The 25,827-nt window shown below is 31.7% G+C and overlaps 3 protein-coding genes across 3 annotated transcripts; 2 read left to right on the top strand and 1 right to left on the bottom strand.

Moving 5' to 3' along the window:
• Positions 1-5,812: 5,812 nt before the first annotated feature.
• LOC137822320 (uncharacterized) lies at positions 5,813-6,820 on the top strand. Its single transcript, XM_068627206.1, has one exon. It carries the CDS (start codon positions 5,813-5,815, stop codon positions 6,818-6,820), a length of 1,008 nt encoding a protein of 335 aa, XP_068483307.1.
• Positions 6,821-6,832: 12 nt separating this feature from the next.
• Positions 6,833-7,660, top strand: LOC137822319 (uncharacterized). Its single transcript, XM_068627205.1, has one exon. The coding sequence runs from the start codon at positions 6,833-6,835 to the stop codon at positions 7,658-7,660; it is 828 nt and encodes a 275-aa protein (XP_068483306.1).
• An 11,115-nt stretch (positions 7,661-18,775) lies between these two features.
• LOC137821563 (palmitoyl-acyl carrier protein thioesterase, chloroplastic-like) lies at positions 18,776-24,700 on the bottom strand. The gene is made up of 6 exons (XM_068626211.1): positions 24,198-24,700; positions 20,067-20,200; positions 19,814-19,927; positions 19,548-19,725; positions 19,354-19,422; positions 18,776-19,124 (listed from the first exon to the last, which is right to left on the bottom strand). The coding sequence occupies exons 1-6, from the start codon at positions 24,561-24,563 to the stop codon at positions 18,873-18,875; spliced, it is 1,113 nt and encodes a 370-aa protein (XP_068482312.1). The 5' UTR covers positions 24,564-24,700; the 3' UTR covers positions 18,776-18,872.
• Positions 24,701-25,827: the final 1,127 nt, after the last annotated feature.

The following is a 25,827-nucleotide window of genomic DNA, read 5'->3' as shown; positions in this document are numbered from 1 at the left end:
GTACTAGTAAATCTACAAAACCCCTTTAAATGGTAATCATAACAAGTTACCAGGTCCTAGATAGTAATGATGAGTTTGAGTTTGAGTTTGAAATAATATATCATGACATGGGTATCTTGTTATCTAATCTGTCAAATAAATAAGGTTTATTGGGAAGATATTGATCCAGCATTAAGGATCTAAAGCTATAACTAAATTGTCGGATACATGGTTTGTCGGGTATGCCTTATATAAATCCAGTTACGTATTGATTTGCTCAAATTTGGATGTAGCTGTGACATTGACACCACAACTTTCCCCCAACCAATAAAAACAGTGATTAAAACTTAACAGTGCTTAGATTGATGATTAACATCAATTATACATTATAAAGAGGGGAGTGGCCGTAGAGGACGTGAACCACTCATTCAATTGCCAGAAACATGCCAAAGACGACAGAAAACATCCCAGGGATGTGTCTCAGGCTGCTTCAACTTGGACTGTGATTAGCTAAAAAACAAGAAAGAGCTATAAAGATAGAGAGAGATTCCTTTTTAAAGCCAATGAATGCAAATATATATGCAGTGATGAATATAAAAGAATTAAGAGTCCATTGTATTGATGATGATTAGTGATAAACTGAAATTTGATATTAGAGATTATGAAAGTGTGTTTATGTGACATTATTGGTTATGTGTTTGATATTAAATTTAAAAGGGTAAATGTGTATGAAAGAGTGTGTGTGTTGTTGGGGAATGGATAAGGACAGGAGATTATCCTATAGGCATTAGGTTGTTTAAGAGTGGGATACAGAGAAGAGAGTCTTAATTTGGAGGGAGGGGGGACCAGGGGAGGGTGGAGAGAACAGTGGGAAGCAGTGAGGGGGCCCAGGAGAGGAGGGAGGAGCAAACCTGGGCTCATGGCATGGTCCCTTAGTCCATTGAATTGGCTTGTCCCTTTTGTCTAGAGAAAAGAAGAGATGAAGAAGATAGAAGCTGACATTGATTTAATGCAAAGGTATCCATACCCCTTCGCACCTTAGACATCCCATGTCCCAACAATGCACTTCCAGGTTTACTCCATCTACAACCACTCTCCTCCTTTTCTCTTCTTAATTTACCACCACCCACCCAAATAAATTACTACAAATCTTTTTCAATAATTATTTTTTAACTTATCTTTACCTATATTTAAAGAGATTTTATTTTAAGTGTTTTAAATTGTTTTTCTATTTTTTTTTTTCTATTTTATTTTAATTATTTAAATATTTTATAATTTTAGAAGTTAATAAAGTGATTTTTTAATTTTATTTTATTTGTTCTCACTTAACTGATAGAAAGGTAAAGAGATTTGTATGCTGATTTTGTTTTATTTATGATCACTTAATTAGTAGAAAAGTGAAAAAATTGATTATTTTATTTAAAACATTTATCAGAATCAATTTTAAATGGAGATAATTTTTTAATTTTTTCTCTTTTTTCTCAAATCTCTTAAAACACAATAATATATCTCTCATGTAAATACACATAAATTTATATTTAAATAAATATATATATATAATAATAATAAAAATAAGAACTAAAAAAATTTGTATTTCACATTTTAAAAGATACACTGCCAAAAGCTAATGTTTACCACAGAAATGGAAACAAATTGTTGCTGAAAATGATACTGGAAAACGGTTTGTTTTTTTCCCAAGATACCTCTTTATGCAGATAACTCACTCAAAAAAAAAATAAAAATATACCACTTCATTCCTATTATTCTAAACTCTACTGTCTTGAATTAAAAAATAAAAATTAACTTTACTAGTCATATTATTTTAGTGAGCGTCTATGTTTAAACCAGTTTTTTTTAAAAAAATAATAGAAAAAGAATTATAAGTTAAAATTAATATATTTATTTGCTTTTTTTTTATCAACAAATAATGAATTGAATTAGCTGCTCTTTTATATACCATTTTTTTTAAATAACTTCATTTTTATAAGTTAATTTTAATTTATATAAATACAAAGTTCATTTTCTTTATATTTCTCTGATGTAATAGTCCTTAATAAAAAAATCATCTGAAAAAACCTTAAAAATAATATTATAATACTATAAAGGCAAGGTTAATGATGGGAATTAGTTTTTATAATATATAATAAATTAGGATTTGAATTTATACCAAAAGAGGTATAATATTCAATGTGACTATAGATTGAGTAAGATTATCTTTAAAAAAATACATCTAAAAAACTTGAGAAAACACACACACACACATATATATATATATATATATATATATATATATATATATAAATAAATAAATAAAGAGAGAGAGTAACTGCATACGACTAAACTAAAATAATTATTACAAACTTCATTTTGTAATTTTTCTTAACAAATTTATTAGTTCTAGTTCATTATTTATAATCAACTTTTAGTACAGTTTATATGATCAACACTAAATTTTTTTTATATTTTTATTAAACATTATAAATATGTGTATTTTTATTAATAAGTAATGATTAAATAATTTCAAATTAATTAATAGGAATGAAAACAACACTAAAAAAAAGCATTAAATAGAAAATAGTTTTAGATACAAAAATATTTAGTTACTATATTTACTAAATTAAATGCTAATTTATAAACTAAAAAATTGTTGGTATCTAAAGAAGTTTTTATTATTAATAAAAATTTATAAACTAGTTTCTAAATTGATATATAATATCTTACAATTAATTAGATACCAATTTATAAACTAGTTTTTATATTGGTATCTAATTACCTATAACCTATCATATATTAATTTAGAAACCAGTTTATAAATTTTTATTAATAATAGAAACTATTTTAGACATCACAAAAGGAAATCATTAAATATAATCGAATTTTGGAGAAATTATATTAACTAAATTATATGTTTTAGAGACTACAAAGTTGTATTTCAAGAAATTCCTATCATTGTTTAAAAGTTCTAAATTGATATCTAAAAAGATACATAGGTTTTAGCTACTAACTATTTTAGATTCTATATTAGTAACTAAAACCTTTGTAACTAATTAAATAACAATTTAAAAACTATTTATGAATAATAGAAATTATTTTAGATATAAATACTATTTTTAGTCTCTAAAATAATATCTAATTTAATGAAATCAATTATTTTTGTCTCTAAAATTAATTTATATTTAATATTTTTTCATAATAAAATATTAATAATTTTTTAATTTATAAAATAATATTTAATTTAGTTAATATATTAACTAATTATATTTTATTTTTAAAACTATTTTTATTTAATGATTCTAGATATAAGACAAAATTTTTTTGTCAATATAATATGTTTGTCGGTAAATTTATCAATGCAAAATATTCTTTTTTGATAAATTTATCAACGAAATTTTCTGTCGGTAATTATTAATAATATTAATTATTATTATTAATATTTTAAAAATATTATTTATAGTTAAAAAATTATATTATTATTTACACTTATTACAATGACTTCAACTTCATAAGTAATCACTAGAAAGAAATTATTTTGTTGTTATATTTTAATTATTATTATTATTATTGTTATTATTAATAATAATATTAATATAATAATAGTAACTCATAAATAATAATAATATATTAATAATAATAATAATATTGTTAATATAATACTAATAATATTATTATTAATATTAGTAATATGAGTAATATTCATAGTAATATTAATACTAATAATATTAATTTTATTATTTACAAAATTAACAATAATGACAATAAATATACTAATATTGAAAGTATTAATAATAAATTACAATAATATTAATAAAATATTATTATTATTTTTAATAATAATAATAACCTAATAAGAGTCATTATAAAATCATCAGGACTTCCAACTCTCCTACCGTGTGTTCAATTATGTTTTGTAGCAAAATAACTTTTTACTTTTATTAAATTTAACGTTCAGCTACCGATAAATATTGATTTGTGATTAATTTTTTTTAATTTTCAGATCTGTTAATATTTACTGACAAATAAAAATTTATTATTAATGAACATAAATCCATCAATAATTCAATATTTTTTATAATAATTTTTGTTATATAATAGAAAAAATTATTTATTTTTATTAAGATTCGTGAATATGTTACAAATGACTTATCTTAAGATTTGAGACAGTAATAATTGCTAAACTTCACTGTTTTATTTTTAATGAATAAGTGTTATTTATAATGGTCTCTATAATTAAAACTGTCGCTAATAATAATAATATTAGTAATATGAAGTCAATTTAAATTAAAAAAAATAAATTGTATTAATTTAAATCAGTTAGGAAACCAAAATCCAAAGTGCTCCACATGGTAAATTTAGGAATGAAATTGAACTATTTAGTAAGGCGAAATAAAAAATAATAATTAAAAAAGTAATTATATCATATTCATACTTATTTTTATTTCTCAACACACTACCTTATTATACTTTTGAGTCAACCTAAAAGTGATGTGGAAAAAAACTACAGTTTATACTCTCCAAAATAAATCATGACATTATAAGAAAATAATAAACTAGAGTTGGGAAATAACGGATGTAGAGAGAAGTGTCGTGGCAATGCAATACTTACACAAAAGAGATGTTAAATATTATAATATTTTATATTTAGCCTGAGTATAATCCATATAAATAGAAGAAAAAAAAAATCAATAGTGTCAGTTTGGATGACGTAAAAAATAATTATTTTTTAATCTTGAATTAAAAGTTTGTTCGACACAAGAAAAATAAAAATAAATTAAAATGGATTTGACCCATGTTTAAACTGACGATACATAAAATTATTAAAAAAATGTTGAAATTTGGAGGAAATTAGTGGGTACCTGAATATATTCAAACCATGAAAATTTCAATTTCAATTCATCAATCAATTTCAAATCATCCAATTTTTCATTTCAAACCAATAGCTATCAATGAATTCCATCCTTCATAAAAAAATCAATTGAATTTAAAATCTTAATTGTAATACAAAATCCAATAAATATTTCAATTCAAAATCCAAATTTAAGTATAAAATCACGTGCTCATACTATTTACTATTCGAATTCATGTAATTGTAATGAAAAGCAGTATGAAGCAACAATTAACTAAAATTAACTAAAATGTACAATTACATTAGCAGTTCTAAAAGTGTAATTATGTATAAAATTTAATTCAAAGTAAAAATAGAAAATGTATGAAAAGTAATAATGTACTGATAGGGTAAAACCGAGAGGTTCATGCCGAGAACTACATAGCATAACAATTAAGATGATTAAGTTAAAACCGAGAGGTTTTGACCGAAAGTGATAAAGACAAGAATAAAACAAATATAAAAGTTGTAAAAGCCCAATTAGATAAAAACTTACAAGAGGGGTGCACAAATAATAAAAAAGGTGCAGAAAGAAAGCCCAAGAGTAAAGGGAAAGCCCATTAAAGAAACTCTATAAATAGGAGTTCAGAGATAGAAAGAGGTAAGAGTGATTTTATCTGATAAACGTTAAACCTTTTCTTACTTTGGCATCGGAGCGACTTGCAGGTACCCCCCACCTGTTGTGAGGAGAAGCCGAGAGGAGAAGCCGAGAGCATCAGCCGAGAGCACCAGCCGAGAGTACCAGCCGAAAGCACCAGCCGATAGCACCAGCCGAGAGGAGAAGCCGAGAGCACCGTCAAGGAGAGAAGTACCCGGCCCAAGACAGTATTCAGCCCAAGATTGAAGGATTAGTCTTGATTAACCCGTTTCAAGTGTTCTTGGTCCTTGTTGTAAGAACATTTTGGCGCCCACCGTGGGGCCGAGGGTCAATTGAGAAGGGTTAAAGACAAGATGAGTCAAGGAGGAGAACAAGGTGGAGATCGGGAAGACAATGTTAATATGCCAATGGCAATGTTGGTCCAATTACAAAAAGAGTTCGAGATGTTAAAAAAGAATAATGAAGAAGAATTAAGTATGTTAAGGGCCGAAAACGCACACATGAGGAGAAAGTTACAAGAGGAAACGGTTTTGAATTCATCTTTCGAAACTGTCCAACCGGGGGTACAAGTGAACGAGAGGATATATAATGAAAATTCTCAAACCAGAAGAAGATGGCTTGAAAATTCTGGGGTTTGTGCAGGAACATCTTCCAGAAAACATCCGTTTTATGATGTTATAGTCGATACTCCGTTGCCTGACAACTGGAAGAACTTAACCATTGACAAATATGATGGAAGTACGGATCCTGATGAGCATATTGCAATATATACTACTCAAATCAGCTTGTATACATGGAATGATGCTGTTATGTGCAGAGTATTTCCTACAACTCTGAAAGGGGCAGCATTGAGCTGGTTTACACGCCTCCCACCGTTGAGTATAGATTGTTTTGATACGTTGATAGAAAAGTTCGGTGCTCAATTTGCAACTAGTCGTCCCCATCATTTAACGTCAATAGCCTTAGTGAACATAAGACAAGAGAAAGGAGAGTCTTTAAGAATGTTCATGGAACGTTTTGGGAAGGTTGCTTTGGGAATCCGAAATCTTAGTCCAGAGGTCACCATGCATCATATGATAACGGCATTAAAACCGGGACCATTTGCCGATAGTCTGTGCAAGAAACCTGCGATCAATCTGGATGAACTAAGGCAACGGGCATCAAAATTTATGCAAATGGAGGAATTAAGGGAGTTTCGAAATCAAGTAAGGTTTGATGGAGGTGAGAAGAGGGTGACAGAAAAAGAACACCCGCCTGTTGCAAGAAGAGCCCGAGAAGAATTCAGAAGCCGAAAATTCCAACAATACACACCTTTGAATGCAAACAGAGCTAGAGTTTTACAAGAAGCTATGGCAACATAAATAATACCACCAATGCGAAAAGCACGAACACCAGAAAGAGCAGATCATACCAAGCATTGCGAGTATCATAAAAATCATGGCCATCATACAGAAGAATGCATCGGGTTAAAGGATAGAATAGAAGAATTAATTCAAGCTGGACAGTTGAAACGCTTCGTCCAAGGAGGAAATGTGAGAATAAGGTTAAGTCCTGAGAGAGGATCGAGAGGGGGAGAAATGGGCCAGAGAAGAGTTGAAAGATTTGAAAGAAGAGATGAAAAAAGAGTTGAAAAAAGAAGTGATAGAAGAGATGGAAGGCTAGAAAGAAGAGGTGATAGGGATCATCAAAACACTCAGTCAGTAAGGTGGAGTAGGGAACGAAGTCTGGGTAGGCCGATCAGAGGATTTATAAACACGATTTCAGGAGGTTTTTCAGGAAAGGAATCCTCATCAGCAAGAAAACAACATTGGAGAAGCATCAGAACAATTAATCATATTTTCAAAAGAAGAACCCTGCCACCAATGCTTTTCACAGATGAAGATTTTCAAGAGATTGATCCCGATCACGATGACCCTATGGTGATAACGGTAGAAATAGCTGAATATGCTGTTATGAAAACCTTAGTTGATCAGGGGAGTTCAGTTGATATCTTGTTTTGGGATACTTTCAAAAGATTACACTTAAGAGAAGAAGATATAGTACCTTTTCGAGAGCAGATCATTGGTTTTTCGGGAGAAAGAGTTAACACTAAGGGGTACATTGATTTGATGACCACGTTTGGAAGAGGCAATAAAACTAAAAAAATCAAAATCAGATATTTGGTGGTGGATGCTACTACATCATATAATGTGTTATTATGACGATCCTCTTTGAATAAACTGGGAGCAATAGTTTCAACACCGCATTTGGCTATGAAGTTCCCAACAGAAAAAGGTGAGATAGCAACGGTTTATGTCAATCAAAAGGATGCTCGGGAATGTTATGCAGCAGGCTTAAAGATGAATTTAAGAGCAAACCATGATACTGAAAGAATGGTGGCAATGGCCGACTTGGACCCAAGAATAAATGACGAAAGGATAGAGCCAAAAGAAGAGACCACAGCTGTGGTACTGGGTCAAGACGAGAAGCAATGCACTTATGTAAGTGGAAGCTTGCCAAAAGAGTTGTTAAGTAAATTCATCACAGTGTTACGTAACAACAAGGATTTGTTTGCTTGGAAACCATCTGATATACCTGGGATTGATCCGAAAGTAGTTTGTCATAAATTGTCTGTATGTCAAGAAGCAAGACCGGTCTCTCAAAAAAGAAGAAAGTTAGGAGAAGAAAGACGAAAAGCGGCAATAGAAGAAACCGAGAAGTTAATGCAAGCTGGTTTCATAAAAGAGGCTCAATACACAACATGGTTATCCAATGTAGTGCTTGTCAAAAAACCAAATGGAAAGTGGAGAATGTGCACAGACTATACAGACTTAAACAAAGCTTGCCCGAAAGATACATACCCACTACCCAACATAGACCGGCTAGTGGATGGGGCGTCTGGACAAGAGATGATGAGCTTTCTTGATGCCTATTCAGGGTATAATCAAATACAAATGTATGAGCCAGATGTTCCAAAAACGGCTTTCACCACAGACACTGCGAATTATTGTTATAAAGTCATGCCTTTTGGTTTGAAGAATGCTGGAGCAACATATCAAAGGTTGATGGACAAGGTGTTTAAGGATCATATTGGAAAAAATATGGAGGTGTATGTTGATGATATGGTTGTGAAATCAGGAGAGATAGAGAAACACTTGGAAGACCTTGAGGAGGTGTTTGCACAGATAAGAAAATACGAAATTCGGCTTAATCCAGAAAAATGCGTTTTTGGGGTAAGAGGTGGAAAATTTCTAGGTTTTATGTTGACAAACAGAGGCATTGAAGCAAACCCCGACAAGTGCGAAGCAATAATGAAGATGGGAAGCCCAAAGAATTTGAAGGAGGTACAAAGACTAGTGGGAAAACTCAACTCATTATCAAGATTTCTACCAATCCTTGCCGAAAAAACCAAACCAATAGTAAACTTGTTAAAAAAATCCGAAACCTTTGAGTGGGATGAGCGGTGTGAGCAAGCCTTTTCTCAAATCAAAACTATAGTGGCCGAACCACCAATCTTGGTTAAACCAGTGTCAACCCAACCTATCATAGTCTACCTAGCCACCTCGGCTGAAGCCATAGGAGCAGCCTTGATTCAAGAAACCCCAGAGCAAAAACCAATATATTTTGTGAGTAGATCCCTACAGAGTGCCGAAACCAGATATCCCAAAATTGAAAAAGTAGCCTTAACCCTGGTGTATGCTGCGAGACGTCTTCGGCCATATTTTCAGAATCATCAGATAATTGTGAGAACAGATTACCCAATATCCAAAATTTTGAGAAAACCCGAACTTGCAGGTAGGATGGTAACGTGGACGATGGAGCTATCAGAATATGGAATCAAGTACGAGCCAAGAGGACCTATCAAAGCCCAATCCCTTGCAGATTTCATTATTCAAATGCCGACAGCAACACAGCAGGAGCACTGGACATTGTATGTAGATGGAGCATCAAGCAAAAGAGGCAGCGGAGCAGGAATAGTGCTTGAAGGACCAGATAACTTCCAGGTGGAGATGGCGCTAAGATTTGAGTTCAGAACATCCAACAACCAAGCCGAATATGAAGCTCTTGTTGCAGGGTTACTATTAGCCAGAGACATGGGAGTTGAAAACGTCATTTGCAAAAGTGACTCTCAACTTTCGGTGGGACAGGTGCAGGGACAGTATCAGGTAAAAGATCCATTACTGATGAAATATTGTCATAAAGTGTTAAATATTATGCAATGTTTTAATAAAGCCGAAATGAAATATATCCCAAGAGAACTAAACATGAAAGCAGACTCATTATCCAAGTTAGCAAGTCAACAACGACAGGGCCAACACAACTCCATCATACAGCAAACTCTTAGTCAGCCAACAGTGAGTGTGGAAGAATGCTTGAACATTGCAACCTCAAAAGATGAATGGATGAAGACTTACATAGAAGTAATAAAGAGCCAAGAACAAGGTGTTGAACCGGATGCAAGAATGGCAAAGAAAGTAGCTAGTTTTGTGTTGATTGGTGAAGAATTATACAAAAGAGGATACTCTGTGCCTTTGTTAAAATGTCTTTCAAATGAACAAGCCGAATATGTAATTAAAGAGCTTCATGAAGGAATTTGTGGGCTACATTGCGGAGCTCGAACAATGGCAACAAAGGTTTGTAGAGCCGGTTACTATTGGCCAACAATCCGAGAAGATTGTGAATTTTATGTCAAGGCATGCAAAAAATGTCAAGAATTTGGAAGTCTAAATCACATACCAGCACAAGAGTTGCACGAAATTGTTTCCCCATGGCCATTTGCAAAATGGGGAATGGATATACTTGGACCATTCCCACTTGGACGAGGACAAACTAAGTTCATGATAGTAGCTGTCGACTACTTTACAAAGTGGATAGAAGCAGAAGCGTTAACTAAGATAACAGCTCAACAGGTCCAATCGTTTGTATGGAAAAATATAATATGTCGATTCGGAATCCCGCACACCATTATAACTGACAATGGCAGACAATTCATTGACAAAAAACTTATGGAATTTTATGCAGATTTGGGGATCAAAGCAACGAGCACGTCAGTTGAGCACCCACAAACAAATGGACAAGCTGAAGCCGCGAACAAAGTTATTCTCGGACAGTTAAAGAAGAGGTTAGGAAGTGCTAAAGGACTATGGGCTGAGAAGTTGCCAGAAATATTATGGGCATACAGATGCACACCACAAACATCAACAAGAGAAACACCATTCAACCTTACATACGGAACAGATGCAATGTTACCAGTAGAAGTTACCGAACCAACATTACGAAGGCAAATGGAAGATTGGAATATCAATAATGAATGCTTAAGAACTGATCTTGATCTTATTGAAGAACTCAGAGAACGAGCAAAAATAAAGGAAGCAGCAGTAAAAAGAAGAGCAATGAAAAGGTTTAATGCGAAAGTAAAGTTCAGGGATTTTAAGGAAGGAGATTTGGTCTGGAGAATGCGTACTGATGCTCGAAAAGATCCACGACATGGAAAGTTGGCAGCCAACTGGGAAGGACCATTCAGGATAATGGAAAACTTACATAACGGAGCTTATAGATTAGAAACTCTAGACGAAAAAGTGATACCGAATACATGGAACGCGAGTCATTTAAAGTTCTATTTCAGTTGAAACAGATGTAAACCAGAAACTTGTATATATATCGATTATCTAATCAAGAAGAATTATCCAGTAACATCATCTTATTAGAGTCATGCTTTTCTTTTCGGTCTTGGACGCTTTTCACTTCAGGTGAAATCCCTCCCGAAAAAATTTTACACCATTCTTTTTGGGCTTGGATGATTTCACTTCAGGTGAAATCCCTCCCAACAAAATTAGACAATTCTTTTCGGTCTTGGATGCTTTCACTCCAGGTGAAATCCCTCCCGAAAAAGGTGGTCTTCGATTCTTTCTTCAATTGGTTCACAAGACATCTCCAAGCAATAGATATAAAACCGAGAGGTTCATGGCGTTTTCACTCAAACGTTGGCAACTAAAGACAAAAGTTACATTTATCCACTCACGTCTACGTTTTTGGTTACTTTAAAAGTAATACAAACCGAAAACTAACAACAATACCAAGGCAATACAAAACCGAAAAATAAACCTTAATGGTTAATAAAAACCAAATAATACTCGTCACGTTTCTAAGTTAAACATTTAACAGCGTTTAACTAAAATAATTCAAAGTACAGTCCTCACATCGTTCAACCAAAAGGTTTATCATACAACCGAGAAGACCAAATCAGTAAGTTCTAAACATTTAGCACAAAGCCGAACGTAGGAATCAACAAATAATACTAAGTAAATAACAACTTTAAGGAATAATATTCGTTAGTTTCTGATAACATTCCATGGAGACATTACAAAAAGGATTCAAAACTTCCACATATGCGTTCGACATTTCAACATCAAAACAGCCTCCTCATATAAACTAAGGCACTATAAACAAAACATTAACATCTACATCTGCCTAGTTTTCGATATTAATATCTTCGGCATCATTATCCGGAATTTCATTCACAGGAATTAGTTCACCATTATAAAAATCCTTTTTAACATCAAAATTCCCTTCATCAATAGGAATCTTATAGAAATATTTTGCTTGTTGAAGAGCCTTTTCGAAGCCCAGCTTATGTTGTTCAAAGATAAAGCTTTCGACTTCAAAAACATTGGTTCTCAGCTGATGTATCTCCTCGTCCATAGCTTTGATGGTGTTTTTGTCGGAATCATTTGCAGAAGATAAAGCCGATACCTTATCATTCAAACTTTGATTTTCTTTACACAGTCGAACATTTTCTTCAACAGATTTAAAGTTCTCGTTTTCTAAATCAGAAATTTTCTTCTCAAGACCTTCTATTTCAACTTCTCGTTCCATTTTCTGCTTTTTAATCTCTTCTAACTGCACCGATAAAGAGCTCATTTTTTCTTTATACTCAGCAAAATCATTCTTCAATTTGTCAAACTCAGATAACGCCACACAGTTCCCATTCTTCTCCTTCAACATCTTTCCAATCAAAAGATTTCTGCTTGACAATTCAATAACAGAATCTGCCAAAGCAGCAGCATCCATAGTCTTCAGCATGTTATAAGACGATTCACCAAAAGATGTCTGAACAAACTTCGCATACTTCGTTGTAACACTAAATATCATTTCCGAGAGAGGTTCGGAAGAAACATGTTCACTCTGACGATGGCGCCGAGAAGACGAATGCGACCTCTTGCTATTCCTATCACGCTTTTTTGATTTCTTTGAAGGACCAGCAGCCTCAACATGGCTTACCGAATCAACCGCTTCCACATTCACAATAGGTTCCACGACTTCTTCCACCACAGGGTTCACCACATTTTCACGACGAGGAGTTACATCACCCACCTTATTCAGCAATTTCGAAAAATACGAGCGAGCTTTCGGATTAGTGCTCGCCATCAAAGCTGAAAATCAATAAAACATTTAGCTAAGTTAAAAGTTTTATCCTAAAAAGAGCAAAAATGTGGAACAAACACGTACCAATCAGATTTTCTCGAGGATTTGGTGAAGTATACAGTTGTAGCAGGGCGCGAGTGGGAACCTGGTACGAGAGCCGACTAAAAACCTCAATAACATGACGATCGGCAACACCCATTGAATGAAACGAAATAGAATTAAACTTCACAGGATCTTTCGTCCAATACAGGGGGAACCTTGGAGAATCTCCATCAAAAAAATACTCTCTTCCTACAGGCTCTATTAGAATCTTAAAAAAACTGCCCTTAAAATCTTTATATGATGATGTAAAAGGTTTAAGAAAACAAACATTGGATTTACTAATAAGGGATAACCACCCTGGCCGCTTCCCAGGCCGAGAGCTATAATAATACAAGAAGGAAGCAGGATTAGGAGAAAGCGATAATAATTTACACAAAATACTAAATGCTTGCATCGCAGCCCAACCATTCGGATGGAGCTGAGTAGGTGCGACATTTAGGAACTTAAGGACACCTATTTGAAAATTGTTCAAAGGCAATCGAATATGAAGATCTCTAAAAAAGCAAGCATAAAAATAAAAAAACTCATGACTGTCACCCTCTCGACCATGACAAACATTGTCGGCATCTCCAACACGCCGAAAAGAAATAATATCATTTTCAATGTCAGAATAATAAATCTGGGAATGGGAAAGGAAACTACGAAGTTCGATAGCAGAACGATATTTGGACAAATACTCTCGGACTTTAGGATTAACCCATTGGTAACCTGGACGAAGATTTCTCTGAGGCAATACAATGCCGAATTCTTGAGGAGCATCAACAGCCGGTGCTCCATTTGAATCATTCATACAAGAAGGGGTAGCAGATGAAGACTTCGAGTCTTGGCAATCCTCTTCTCGCACCACTCGCCCAGTTGATTCACCACCCGCGCTTGAAAAATCATCAGAAGCAGAAAAACTTGAAAGAGACATTACCTTTGCACGAACTGGTTACAGATTGAAAGAAAGCTGCTTTTCTCAAATACACAACGAAACACATTCGTAAAAATTTGGAAGAAGACCCTATTTATAACCCAAAGTTACACCCTAGAATTTGAAACGTTGCAAGCATTCTGAAACCGTTCAAAAAGGTATAATCTAACGGTTGCAACAAGTTCACGTCAAATCAACTTAATTCAGCAAGGCCCAAAAACCGAGGCATTCAATATCAAATCAAATCAAATGTCAAATATACTATAATTTATTAAGACATGAATATTTTACAAGACCTTAAAATATTTCTGTCTTGGGGGGCTAGTGTACTGATAGGGTAAAACCGAGAGGTTCATGCCGAGAACTACATAGCATAACAATTAAGATGATTAAGTTAAAACCAAGAGGTTTTGACCGAAAGTGATAAAGACAAGAATAAAACAAATATAAAAGTTGTAAAAGCCCAATTAGATAAAAACTTACAAGAGGGGTGCACAAATAATAAAAAAGGTGCAGAAAGAAAGCCCAAGAGTAAAGGGAAAGCCCATTAAAGAAACTCTATAAATAGGAGTTCAGAGATAGAAAGAGGTAAGAGTGATTTTATCTGATAAACGTTAAACCTTTTCTGACTTTGGCATCGGAGCGACTTGCAGGTACCCCCCACCTGTTGTGAGGAGAAGCCGAGAGCATCAGCCGAGAGCACCAGCCGAGAGTACCAGCCGAAAGCACCAGCCGATAGCACTAGCCGAGAGGAGAAGCCGAGAGCACCGTCAAGGAGAGAAGTACCCGGCCCAAGACAGTATTCAGCCCAAGATTGAAGGATTAGTCTTGATTAACCCGTTTCAAGTGTTCTTGGTCCTTGTTGTAAGAACAAATAAAAAACATTAGAAGATACAAGAGAAGTCTCCCATGCACACTATAGTGAGTATTGGTATAGTCCATAAAAATAGCCTATGAAAACAATGCAAACCATTTCAATAATTAGAACAATTAGTACATGATATGAAATGTGAAATAATGAAAATCACATTATGGGATCAGCTTCAAGGAAGGATATGGTGATCATGGTCTTCAACATAGTGGTGGTGGAAGCATCAACATGTTGTCGCTCCATCATCATGGTGAGTTGTTGCTGCATCAATTTGAATATGTCCTCAAACTATGCAAACATTTAATTTAACAATTGAGTTGTTTAATTTGCTTGTCAATCTTCTTGACGAAGTCGTTCATTTTCAACCAACTGATTAGAGTAATCAGCGGAAGAAACAAGCAAGGAGAGCATGAAAGAAACTCCTTGGCAGAAGTTACCAACCAAGTTTGTTGTGTCATAAACTCAACTTCTATTATTCCCTCCAATAACATTCTTCCAAGCTAAAAGCTAGGTTGTTGCATCTAGTTGGTGGACATCATTGGTTGATCCATGAGAACTCTCTAATTAAATAACCCTTAAGTGTTCATAGTAGTTTTCATACACAATCATTAGAAAATGCAAATGTTAGGAAATTACATGAAAAATATAAATAAATTAAATATGTTTTATACCAATAACATACATAAGTCTCACGAGCACGAGTATCAAGTCAAACACCATTCTTATTGGTGTGAGTGGTCATAAAAAATTCATCAAGTTCAACCGAACAACCATCTTTACGCTCCTAATATGGTTGTACATTAAGAAACATCATATGTTACACACGTAAATTGAATTACATGTAACAAAGTCACGAGTAATACTTACCAGACCCAATGCAATATCTGAGTGTGATTAGTGCAATGCTCCACCACGAGCTAAAGATCGATTAATTTTATTCTGAGATGATTTTTCTTTAAACTTTTGGGTGTAGAAGTTCACCATGTGATGACTATTTTACGACAAGTGTATTGTGTCAGAAGTAATAATTTGTTCCTAAGGACGGATATTGAACCCACTAGGAATATTGAATTCTCAAATAAAATATTCACTAAATAGAAAATAATAATTAAAGTTTGTTGGATGTTTGTTGTATGTGAGATTGCAAACCAGTCACTAAAAGCCCTAAAATCAATCGATAAGCACATTTGCGATCGAAATAGTCACTCAATAAAGATGGTAGCAAATATCCTAATCGCAAAGCACTTAGCGACCGACTATTAAATTGGTCGCCATTTTAGCAACCGAAAATTTGGTCGCTATTCCATCACAAAAAGTTCGATCACCAAAATTCTAAGTGACCAAATTAGCGACCAACTTTTGATGGGAAAATCATTCGCTAAATCTATTGCCAAATTTAATCGTGATAGCGACTATCGCTTTTTAGTCGCTAATGTGTTGAAATAATTAATTAAAAAATATAAAATTGTGGTGGCTAATTCAGTGGCTAAATTGGAGACCTATACCCACCAAATTCATTTAGATGGCTAATGAATAACTTTGTAGATTTAGTCACCAAATTATTTTTATATGTATTATTAATACATATTTCAAATTGTATTTTGATCTGTTTATAAACAATTTTCAGACCTGCTTATAAATACTCAAAATTTAATCAAGCTAAACAGGAATGAAGTCCAAGACATAATTTAGGAAAAATTTGTATACAAATTAAAAGTAGAACATATTACACAACGAAAATTATTGAAAACAAGTTAAAAGAGTCAAATGAATTATACAATTGAGCATACAAGTAATCTTCTTCTGCACTATCATGTGTAATATGATCTCCTTTATAATATCCACTGGTAATAGGATCTGAAGGGTGTGACATAAAATTATTCATTTAAATGTTTTGTAAGATATGTTACATATGCTCATCTTGTTTGTGCATGAATTCCCAATTACAAGAATATAATAATGAAAACTCAAAACCTAAACATTGAAATACATAACAATGGAAGAAGTAATAACAAATCAATTGAGAAGGAATTAAAATTATATAATTACAATATCTATGTAACTTAATTTACTTAATTAAAACACATATACGGAAGAACACTGGGATTTTGTAGATGATAGATCAAGGTGGACACATGTTAGTTTTTTTCAACTTTTTTGTTCATGTACATTAATTACTATGATAACAAATATTTTCATTTTAATAGGAAGATTTTGAAAGTAGATTCTCTCAAGCATTATCTAAGTCACAATCTATGTCTACCTTAGTATCTACTCCATTAGATCCTACTGAGGAGGAAATATTAAGAAACAATTGTTTGTTACAAGTTGTAGGTGGAAGGTACAAGGGATGAGTGCGGGGTTGGACGTGTCGATCGTCAGGATGACTGTGTTGATCACTACCTACAAGAAACACAAGCATCTTCTAGTAATAAAAAAGTTGATTCAAAAGAAATTGTTGAGCTTAGGTAGCAAATTCAGGACATGAATTCTCGGTTTCAATCCTTTCAAGATTTTATGATTCAATATCTACCACCTGAAGCAGTAGCAGTTGCACAACATATTTTTCAACAGTCAAATACCCCGCAACCAACTCAACATAATCAATTGCAAGATAATGATGAAGTGCAACATGATAGTAATCATGATGAGCAACAAAATTTACCTGGTCAAGATTATAATAATTATTAGCTTATTAAAACTTTGTAATGACTTGAATTTCCTTTTATTAGATTTTTTGTTTGTTTGAATGAAATACATTTGGATATTTTGAATATTTGGAAATAATATTGAATTTATGGGCAACTCTGAATGTTGATGAATATTTGTCTTTGAATGAATTCTATTGAAAAATGGAATGCCTTTTAGTATATGCAAGTGTAGAACTGATTTCCAGTGCTTTCAAATATTCAAAAAATGAATTAATGTGCACACAGTTACATACGAATTATCCGTATGTAAGTCTGCACAGAGTTACATACGAATTTATTTGTATGTAAGTCTGCACACAGTTACATACAAATTTATCCGTGTGTAAGGCTGCACACAGTTACATACGGATATTACATAGGGATAAATCCGTTTTTAATAACATACGGATATTACATATGGATAAATATGTATGTAATTACATACGGATATTGCATACGGATTTATCCCTATGTAATTACATACGGATCCCGAATCCATATGTAACAGTTACCTATGACAGTTTAACAAACAAATTTTTGCCCGTATGTAACTATATTTTACATACAAATTTATGATCTTACATACTGATTTGTGTTGTATGTAATACCAGATTTTTTTTGTACTGTTATAGGATGCTAAACCCACACTATTTACAATTTAGCATCGACTTATTTCTTTTGCATCCGTATTTGATCGACACTAAAGCCACTATTTTTTTAGTGTATAATATTTTTTTCAAATATATTTATAGCAATAAATTTTAGTTAAGTAATACAATAACTAATCTATTCAATATTAGCTAGTTATTTATTTAATGTCTTTTCTTTTCCTTGTGGTACATAATCTATGGAGACGTTCAATTCTTAAATGGTTGACAATAGGTTACGTGATGAAAAATGTAACAATAGTTTGAAAAAGAAAGAAAGAATTAGTTAAAGAAAATGTCTCTATACTCCGAGAAAGTTGAAAAATAACCCGTCAAGCAACTGAATTAATAGTTCCAGTCCATGTTTCAGTCTTACACATTATAAAGAGTGACCATAGGTTAATATTCTTCTTTCCTTTTTACATTCATCTTTAAAACTCAAAAAAATATTATTTTATTTAAAAAGCAGATAAGGTGATGCATTTTTTAACAGTGGTGTCAAAAAATAAATATTTTTCCTTTTTTCGAATTTTGTGTTTGCCATGACTTTTCGTTTCGTTATTAAATATTATTAGTTCTTGTTTTTTGGTAGATAACATTTCTATATAGCACGAAACTGAAACAATTTGTAGCAAGTTTGTTTGTTTGTCTTAGTTTGTTTGTGTAGAAAGAGTGAAAAACACAATGGAGAAAATAAAATTGTAGTACGCATTTCACATGATTTCTAATTTGTGGTATCATCTCAATTTTCAGGCAAGTAACTTTATTATTGCATTCATAAGCGTATCAGTTGTGGTTTTGCTTAAGATGCCATTCGGTTCTGGCACGAACCAACTCCGTTTTATTCTCTTGTAGACGAAGCAAGTGTATATATTGCAGGTGGGGTTTTCTGCTAACACACTTATTGTTTGAGGCACCAATCACTTTGGATGATGGACTTGTCATTGATTCCAATATATCTGATTGCGTACATTCACGTCGAAACTCTAAAGTCATGCTGCTCATTTTGTAATCTTCTAATATTTCTCTTGGCACGCTCTGCATAAACCAAATCAACATGCCAAATGGTTACTTACTTCTTATCCACCATCTTAATCATCACCAAATTATATACAACATTAAAAAACTATTTTTAATCACTGACTTTATTAAGTCATCAACCATATATAATCAATCATAATCACGTTTCTGCATACATTATTTCGTCCTAGATACAATTTTTTTTCACTAATATATATATATATATGTGTGTGTGTATAGTAAGTACCTCTGAGATCCATCTGATGTATTTTGCGTTGTTAACATGCTGGTTAACGTCCATGTCGTTCCACCCTGGCTGGATTGCGTGCAGATAAAAAACCAGTCAATAAAATTTTATAGCCCTTGAGGAAGAAGGAACGAGTGAAGAGTTAATTAAGGAAAATGGGGTTGTTATTGAAGAAGTTTTTGTATCAAACTTACAGTCACTCGAAATAGAATACCCTCAGCAGTGGCGTCAGTGAGCTTTTGTATCTTCTGATGATCCATTTCTTCAGTTGCAATGGAAAACCTATTAAAGTAGAAAGGAACAATTTCTTGTCTAACTTCTTCAGGTATCTTGGATATTGTTCTTGTTTCTCTATTCATCATCACCCATAAGCTGCATCAAGCAAATTTTAAAAGTGGAGCAAATATTATGTGGTAAATTAATTACTAATTATGAAAACAATGAGAGGATGATATTGGACCTGGTTGCTTTAGCTATGATTTCTTTCGTGCAACGATCCCTGATGATCCAATCTCTTCGTGTCCCATTCTTTCCGACAACATCAATCCAAGTTTCAACCTCAATTTCATCCCCCCTGTACATTTTTTTCATCAAGCAAACCATCGGTGTATTCATTTCTTAAAAAATGTAAATCATATTTTGTAAAACTTTATAAAATTAATGAAAAAATTGCATTTTTCTTACAAAAACTTGTTATGGTAAAAGATATTTACCATTTGCTATATCTCTGCACTTGAACATGGAAACGAGTAACGACCCAAATGAGTTTGCGGAAATCCATCTCGGGAGTAGCTCCAAAACTGTTCTGACTTATCCCACAGCTGCTGAAATGATTTAGAGAAGTTTCCTGAGTTCAACCAAACTATTTTTCATTAATAAGAATAGGAAACTCAACGACCAAGATTAACTCTGTTATTTTATGCGTTTGACGCATGCAAGAAAACCTAACAGATAGTAACAAATTATATCAAAATATTAAGATTACTCCTATACAAAACGGTAGACAAGCTTGAGAATTTCAACAATAATAACATGGTGACAAACCGACGTCAATTATCCTTTATATTATGATGATAATGATGTGGTAATTATAATAATAATAATAATAATAATAATAATAATAATAATAATAATAACAATAATAGAAGCAAAGTGATAATAGCAGTAGAACAAATAGATTTCATAGTATAGACATGGGGTAGCTTTTTTTTTCATTTTAATTTAAAGAGTATTAATGAATAAAACGTTAAAACTATATATTTAAAATAATTTAGTTATGGAATTGATTAACTATTTCAAACAATTACATGTGTTTATAAGAAAAAAAATGTTAGTAATAGAATCTTATTTGAATTATACTGGGGAAAACACAAACAATGTTTGTGTTCGTATTTTTAAATATTTTTAAAAATTTATTGTGTTCTCTTTTTTATATATATTGAATTACTAGTTTATAATAATTATAATTTTATTAAATTAGTATATGACGTAAATTTATAAATATCATTACAAATTTTATTAAATACGTAAAAATGAAAATCCTAATTTAGAGTCCGATAGTCTTATAATATTGTAACAATAAATTATTCCTCAATTAGGAGACACAACAAAATTTAGTGTTCATGTGTCTATTTGAGTTTAGTTACAATTTATAAGAAGTAAATTTTTTATTAATGAATTTATTTATTAAAGTAGTATCGGAAACATATACAGTGTCGTGCTGTATTTTTTAAATATTTTTAAAAGTTTGTAGTGTTCTCTTTTGTTATAGATATTGTATTGTAAATTTATAAATATCATACAATATTTATTATATACATAAAAACAAAAACAATAATTTAGAGTTAATAATCTTATAAGCTAAGCTTAACAATAAATTCATCCTTAATTTCTCTAAATTTATTAATGTTGAAATTCCTCTAAATTTTTTAAAATTCAAATTTTTAATTTAAAATAAATAATTATTAAATTTATTATATTTTAGTATTGTAAAGGTTAAAATTGGAAAACGATCTCTTTTATGTATTACCAGCAAACACACAGACATATTAGCGCACATTTTTTAAATATTTTAAAAAAATTGTTATGTTTCTTAATTGATATAGATATTGCATTATTAATCTTTAAGAAAATAGTGCATATCTTCTTAAAGTCATCAAAATATTGCATATTTTCTTAAGTTTGTTTGGAACTTTGCTTATAACAACATTTCTTGGTCTTTTCTCCTGAAAGTCAGGGTTCTTAAATCAAAATACGAGTTTAGAATGATTTATATATCCTCATCATAATTGGATTCTATATGAGTGTGGTCGTTTCACTCTTAAATCGGCTATGACTTTTTTCTTGGAATCAAGAGTTCCATGGGGTTGGGATAAATTCATTTAGTCTTCATCTATTTCGCCTCCCAAAACTCTAGTACTTTGGAAAGTTTTTCATAAACGTCTTCCAACAAATCAACATATTCAGACTAAAGGTTTGCATATATTTCTATGTGTACGGTTTATGAAAAACATGAGGAATCTATTTAACATTTACTTTTTTAATGTTCTAATCACTACAAAAAAAACATGAAATAGAAACCAATTTTAGATACAAAAAATAATTAGTTGTTATAGTAACTAAATTAGAAACTACTTTAGAAACTAAAAAAAAAAAATTGGTTTCTAAATTAGTTTCTATTATTGTTAAATGGTTTCTAAATTAGTATCTAATTAGCTACCAAGGTTTTAACTACCAATTATTTAGTTTCTAAATTTAGTAGCAAAAACCTTGGTTGCTAATTAGATACCAATTTAGAAACCATTTAACAATAATAGAAACTAATTTAGAAACCAAAAATTTTTTAGTCTCTAAAATGTTCTCTAATTTAGTCACTATAGGAACTAATTAATTTTTTATCTCTAAAAATTAGTTTCTATTTCATGATTTTCTTGTAGTGAATGTTTTGCATATTTGGAGTTGGGTTCGACAAATTTTTCTTAATTCTCATTTCTCTAATAAGGATGATCTTCTTTCTTTTATTAAGAGTGATAGTAATCTTTTGGTTAAATTGATTAAGCTTGTTGTAATGACTTTTTTCTATTTGGATGATATGGCGTATGGGAAATTATGCTAGATTTCAGATTTCAGGATAAGATTGAGGTTTCTAGGTCTATTTCGGTAATTAAAGATTTAACTTCTCTAGACAGAAATTCGTCTAAAGCTTCAATAAGAATGATATGTTGGATTTCAATTAATTTTTTTAGTATTAATACTCGTAGTGGTAAAATTTTTCGTCCTCTTTCTGTTAGATGGGAGTTTCCTTCACCAGACTGGGTTAAAATTAACACTGATGAGACCGTTAGGGGTATCCTGGTCTTGCTACTTGTGGAGGTATTTTTGATGGGAGTATGAGGGAGTTTATTGGTGTTTTCTCTATGTTTCTTGAAGTTCAGACTACTATGGTTACTAAGTTTTATGGAGTTATACATGCTATGGAGAAAACTCAAAAGATGGAGCTTACTAATGTCTGGTTTGAATGTGATTTTGTCTTGGTTTTGTGTTGCGTTTACTACTAGGACTAATGTTTTGTGGATGCTTCGTAATCGATGAAATACTTGTCTTAGTTATTGTGGGAAAATCATGATTAGGGTTACTCATGTTTTTCGTGAAGGAAATGCGTGTGCTGATAAGTTGACTAATTAATTTATGATTTATTCATCGATAATCATTTCATTGGTATAACTTTCATCTAGTCTTTTCTTAGAATTCTTTATGAATAAGTACCCATGTATCCTTTTTGTTAACATATGAGTTTTGGTCTAGTCCCTCCATATTTTTGTATTTTCTTTCTTTTTTTCTTTTTTTCTTTTTTTTAATAATACTTTTTCATATGATGTCAAATTATTGTTGTTACTTGAGGTGTCAACCTAAGTGAGATGTCAAGTTGCATGGTGATACCTAACATAAAAACTTGTATGAAAAGAAATGTAACTTTATTGAATTAATATATGATGTAAATTTAAATTAAATTTTTTTAGTATTTATATAAAAACTAAAACACTAATTTAAAGTCGGATAATCTTATAATTTTGTAATAATTAATTCTTCCTTAGATAAAAGACCAAATAAAATTAGTGTTTATGAGTCTATTTGAACTTACATGAAGTTTATAAGAAATATATATATATATATATATATATATATAACCTTTATTTATAAAAGGATTTTTTAGCCAGCCCAAATCTAAAATTTAAAGGTGGATTTTATTAATCAAAAATTTGGATAACTAATTTTAATTCATAAACCTTATTAAATTGTTAAAAAATCTACCTACTAAAATAATTGCAAATGAATAAAATTAATCAATATTTCTACTTAAAGGAAAAAAATGTTAGATTTAAATAGAAATAAGTAGAAAATATAAACAGATAGTAGGAAAAAATATTTCTAAAATTTAAGACAAAGAACATATTTTTTTAATTAGAAATAATAAAACAAATCCAAATTTAATTTAATGAAATAAAAACATATTTAAGGTTTTTAAGTAAATATAATAGGAGTAAGTATTTCAAAACAACATTTCTCCTCTCCTATAAAGACATACATGATACGAATTTTTACGTAAGAATGAAAACATTGATCTCGAAAAGTAAAATATTAAAATAGAACTTCTAAAATAAAATATATAAAATTTTGAAATTAAAACCTAATATTGCCATTGAATCTATAAACAAATTAGCCAAACAAAAGTTAAATAAATATTGAAACAGTTGTAAATTATTTTGATCATATATTTTCTTAAGATTTTGTTGATTGGCACTTGTTAATGTATTGAATGAGGTGTAAGTGGTAAAGAAGCTAACCTGGAGAAAGTTGGTGAGTGTCTCGAAGGAGATAGTTTTATCTGGTCCAATTTCGTAAGACCTCACAAAGAAATTTTGCATATATACAAACCGGTCCTCCACAAACCTTCCACGAAGGAAGGTAACAAAATCTTCTGTGTTTTCATTTCCCAACTTCATTGCTGTATCATTAATCAATGGAACATCTTTCATTCCATTCTTCGTCTTCACCAACAATGAAAACCTTCTACTACTGTTGTACCATGCACTAGTATTGCATCGGGAATTAATCTCTACAGTTCTGTCTTTCACACTGCACCAATTTCCTAGAAATTGTTTCCCCGTATTCATGGATACCACCATTGATGATATCATTGCAGAACTCATGGCAGAGTGGAACAAAACTGATATGAATGATCCTGTATACAATGTCTAGATCCTCTCGTAAGAGATTTCGAAGAACGATTAAGTTTGGGATAAAGAGAATCTCTAGATGACTTCCGATTATACCAAAAATAATGATAAAGAATGTGATAGAGAATTGAGAAAAAGAAACAAAGTGCATATATTATTCATATCTAGATAATAGTTTAATACTCTATTTATAGAGTACTAAAGATTACCTAACTCTCCAACTAAAGAGATATATGATAGAAACTTTTAACTAAATACCAACTAAAATATAAATGATAGAAACTACTAATTAAATTCCAACTAATTAAATTCCAACTAACTAAATCCTAACTAATTAAATCCCAACCAACTAAATCCTAACTAATTAAATCCTAACAGGAATTAATCTGTACAGTTCTTCCTTTCACACTGCACCAATTTCCTAGAAATTGTTTCCCCGTATTCATGGATACCACTATTGATGATATCATTCCAGAACTCATGGCAGAGTGGAACAAAACAGCGAAATCAGAATTCATGTTTGCTTCTAACTTATACATTCTCACCGTGCCTAGTAATTAATGTTTATCTTTTTTGTTTTCTAATATGTGTGTTAAGGTTGCTGAAAAGATGAAAGATAAATATTGATTTAATAACGTGCACGAAAGCATTTCGGTTCAGTCGTTTATTATGTTTGGTTTCTGTTTTATCTTTTAATAGATACTTATCGTTTCGTGTGCCATAATTTTGGGTTGCTTTTTGGTGACTGAAAAGAAAGTCCTAAGGTATTTGCATGAGTTTCATCTCTTTACCGTCACAGTGAGGGAGTTGTCAGGAATCACATCTTCAGAGAGTGTAATTAATAGGCAAACAAAAAACTATAATAAGATAAATTACTTTTTTTTTTCTCGGTAGGGAAATGAATCTAGAGAACTATTCATAGATTTCGTCTTTTTCTTTTTGTCAGGTGCTTGGTCTATGTTTCAGCTTCTTTTTTCAAATAGCGTATCTGTTTCTTGAGATGTGCGTTATTTATATTATTTTAATGAGTCTACCTTGTTAGACCGGATTAGTGAGGTGGATTGTTCTTATATGTGTATTACCTAGTTCTTAATGACGGATTAGCTCCACTGACCTTAATTGAGCGTAATTGGACCGTAGGTGTCGGTCAGCCTACACGGGCGTGGGACCTTCGATTGGCCTAGTCGTGGGAGTCGAGACATGGTTTTGACCGTTCGACTCTTACCAGTACACTTGC

Source organism: Phaseolus vulgaris, chromosome 9 (genome assembly GCF_000499845.2).
Source record: "Phaseolus vulgaris cultivar G19833 chromosome 9, P. vulgaris v2.0, whole genome shotgun sequence".
Lineage (NCBI taxonomy): Eukaryota > Viridiplantae > Streptophyta > Magnoliopsida > Fabales > Fabaceae > Phaseolus > Phaseolus vulgaris.
This window is presented reverse-complemented; position numbering and strand designations above follow the sequence as displayed.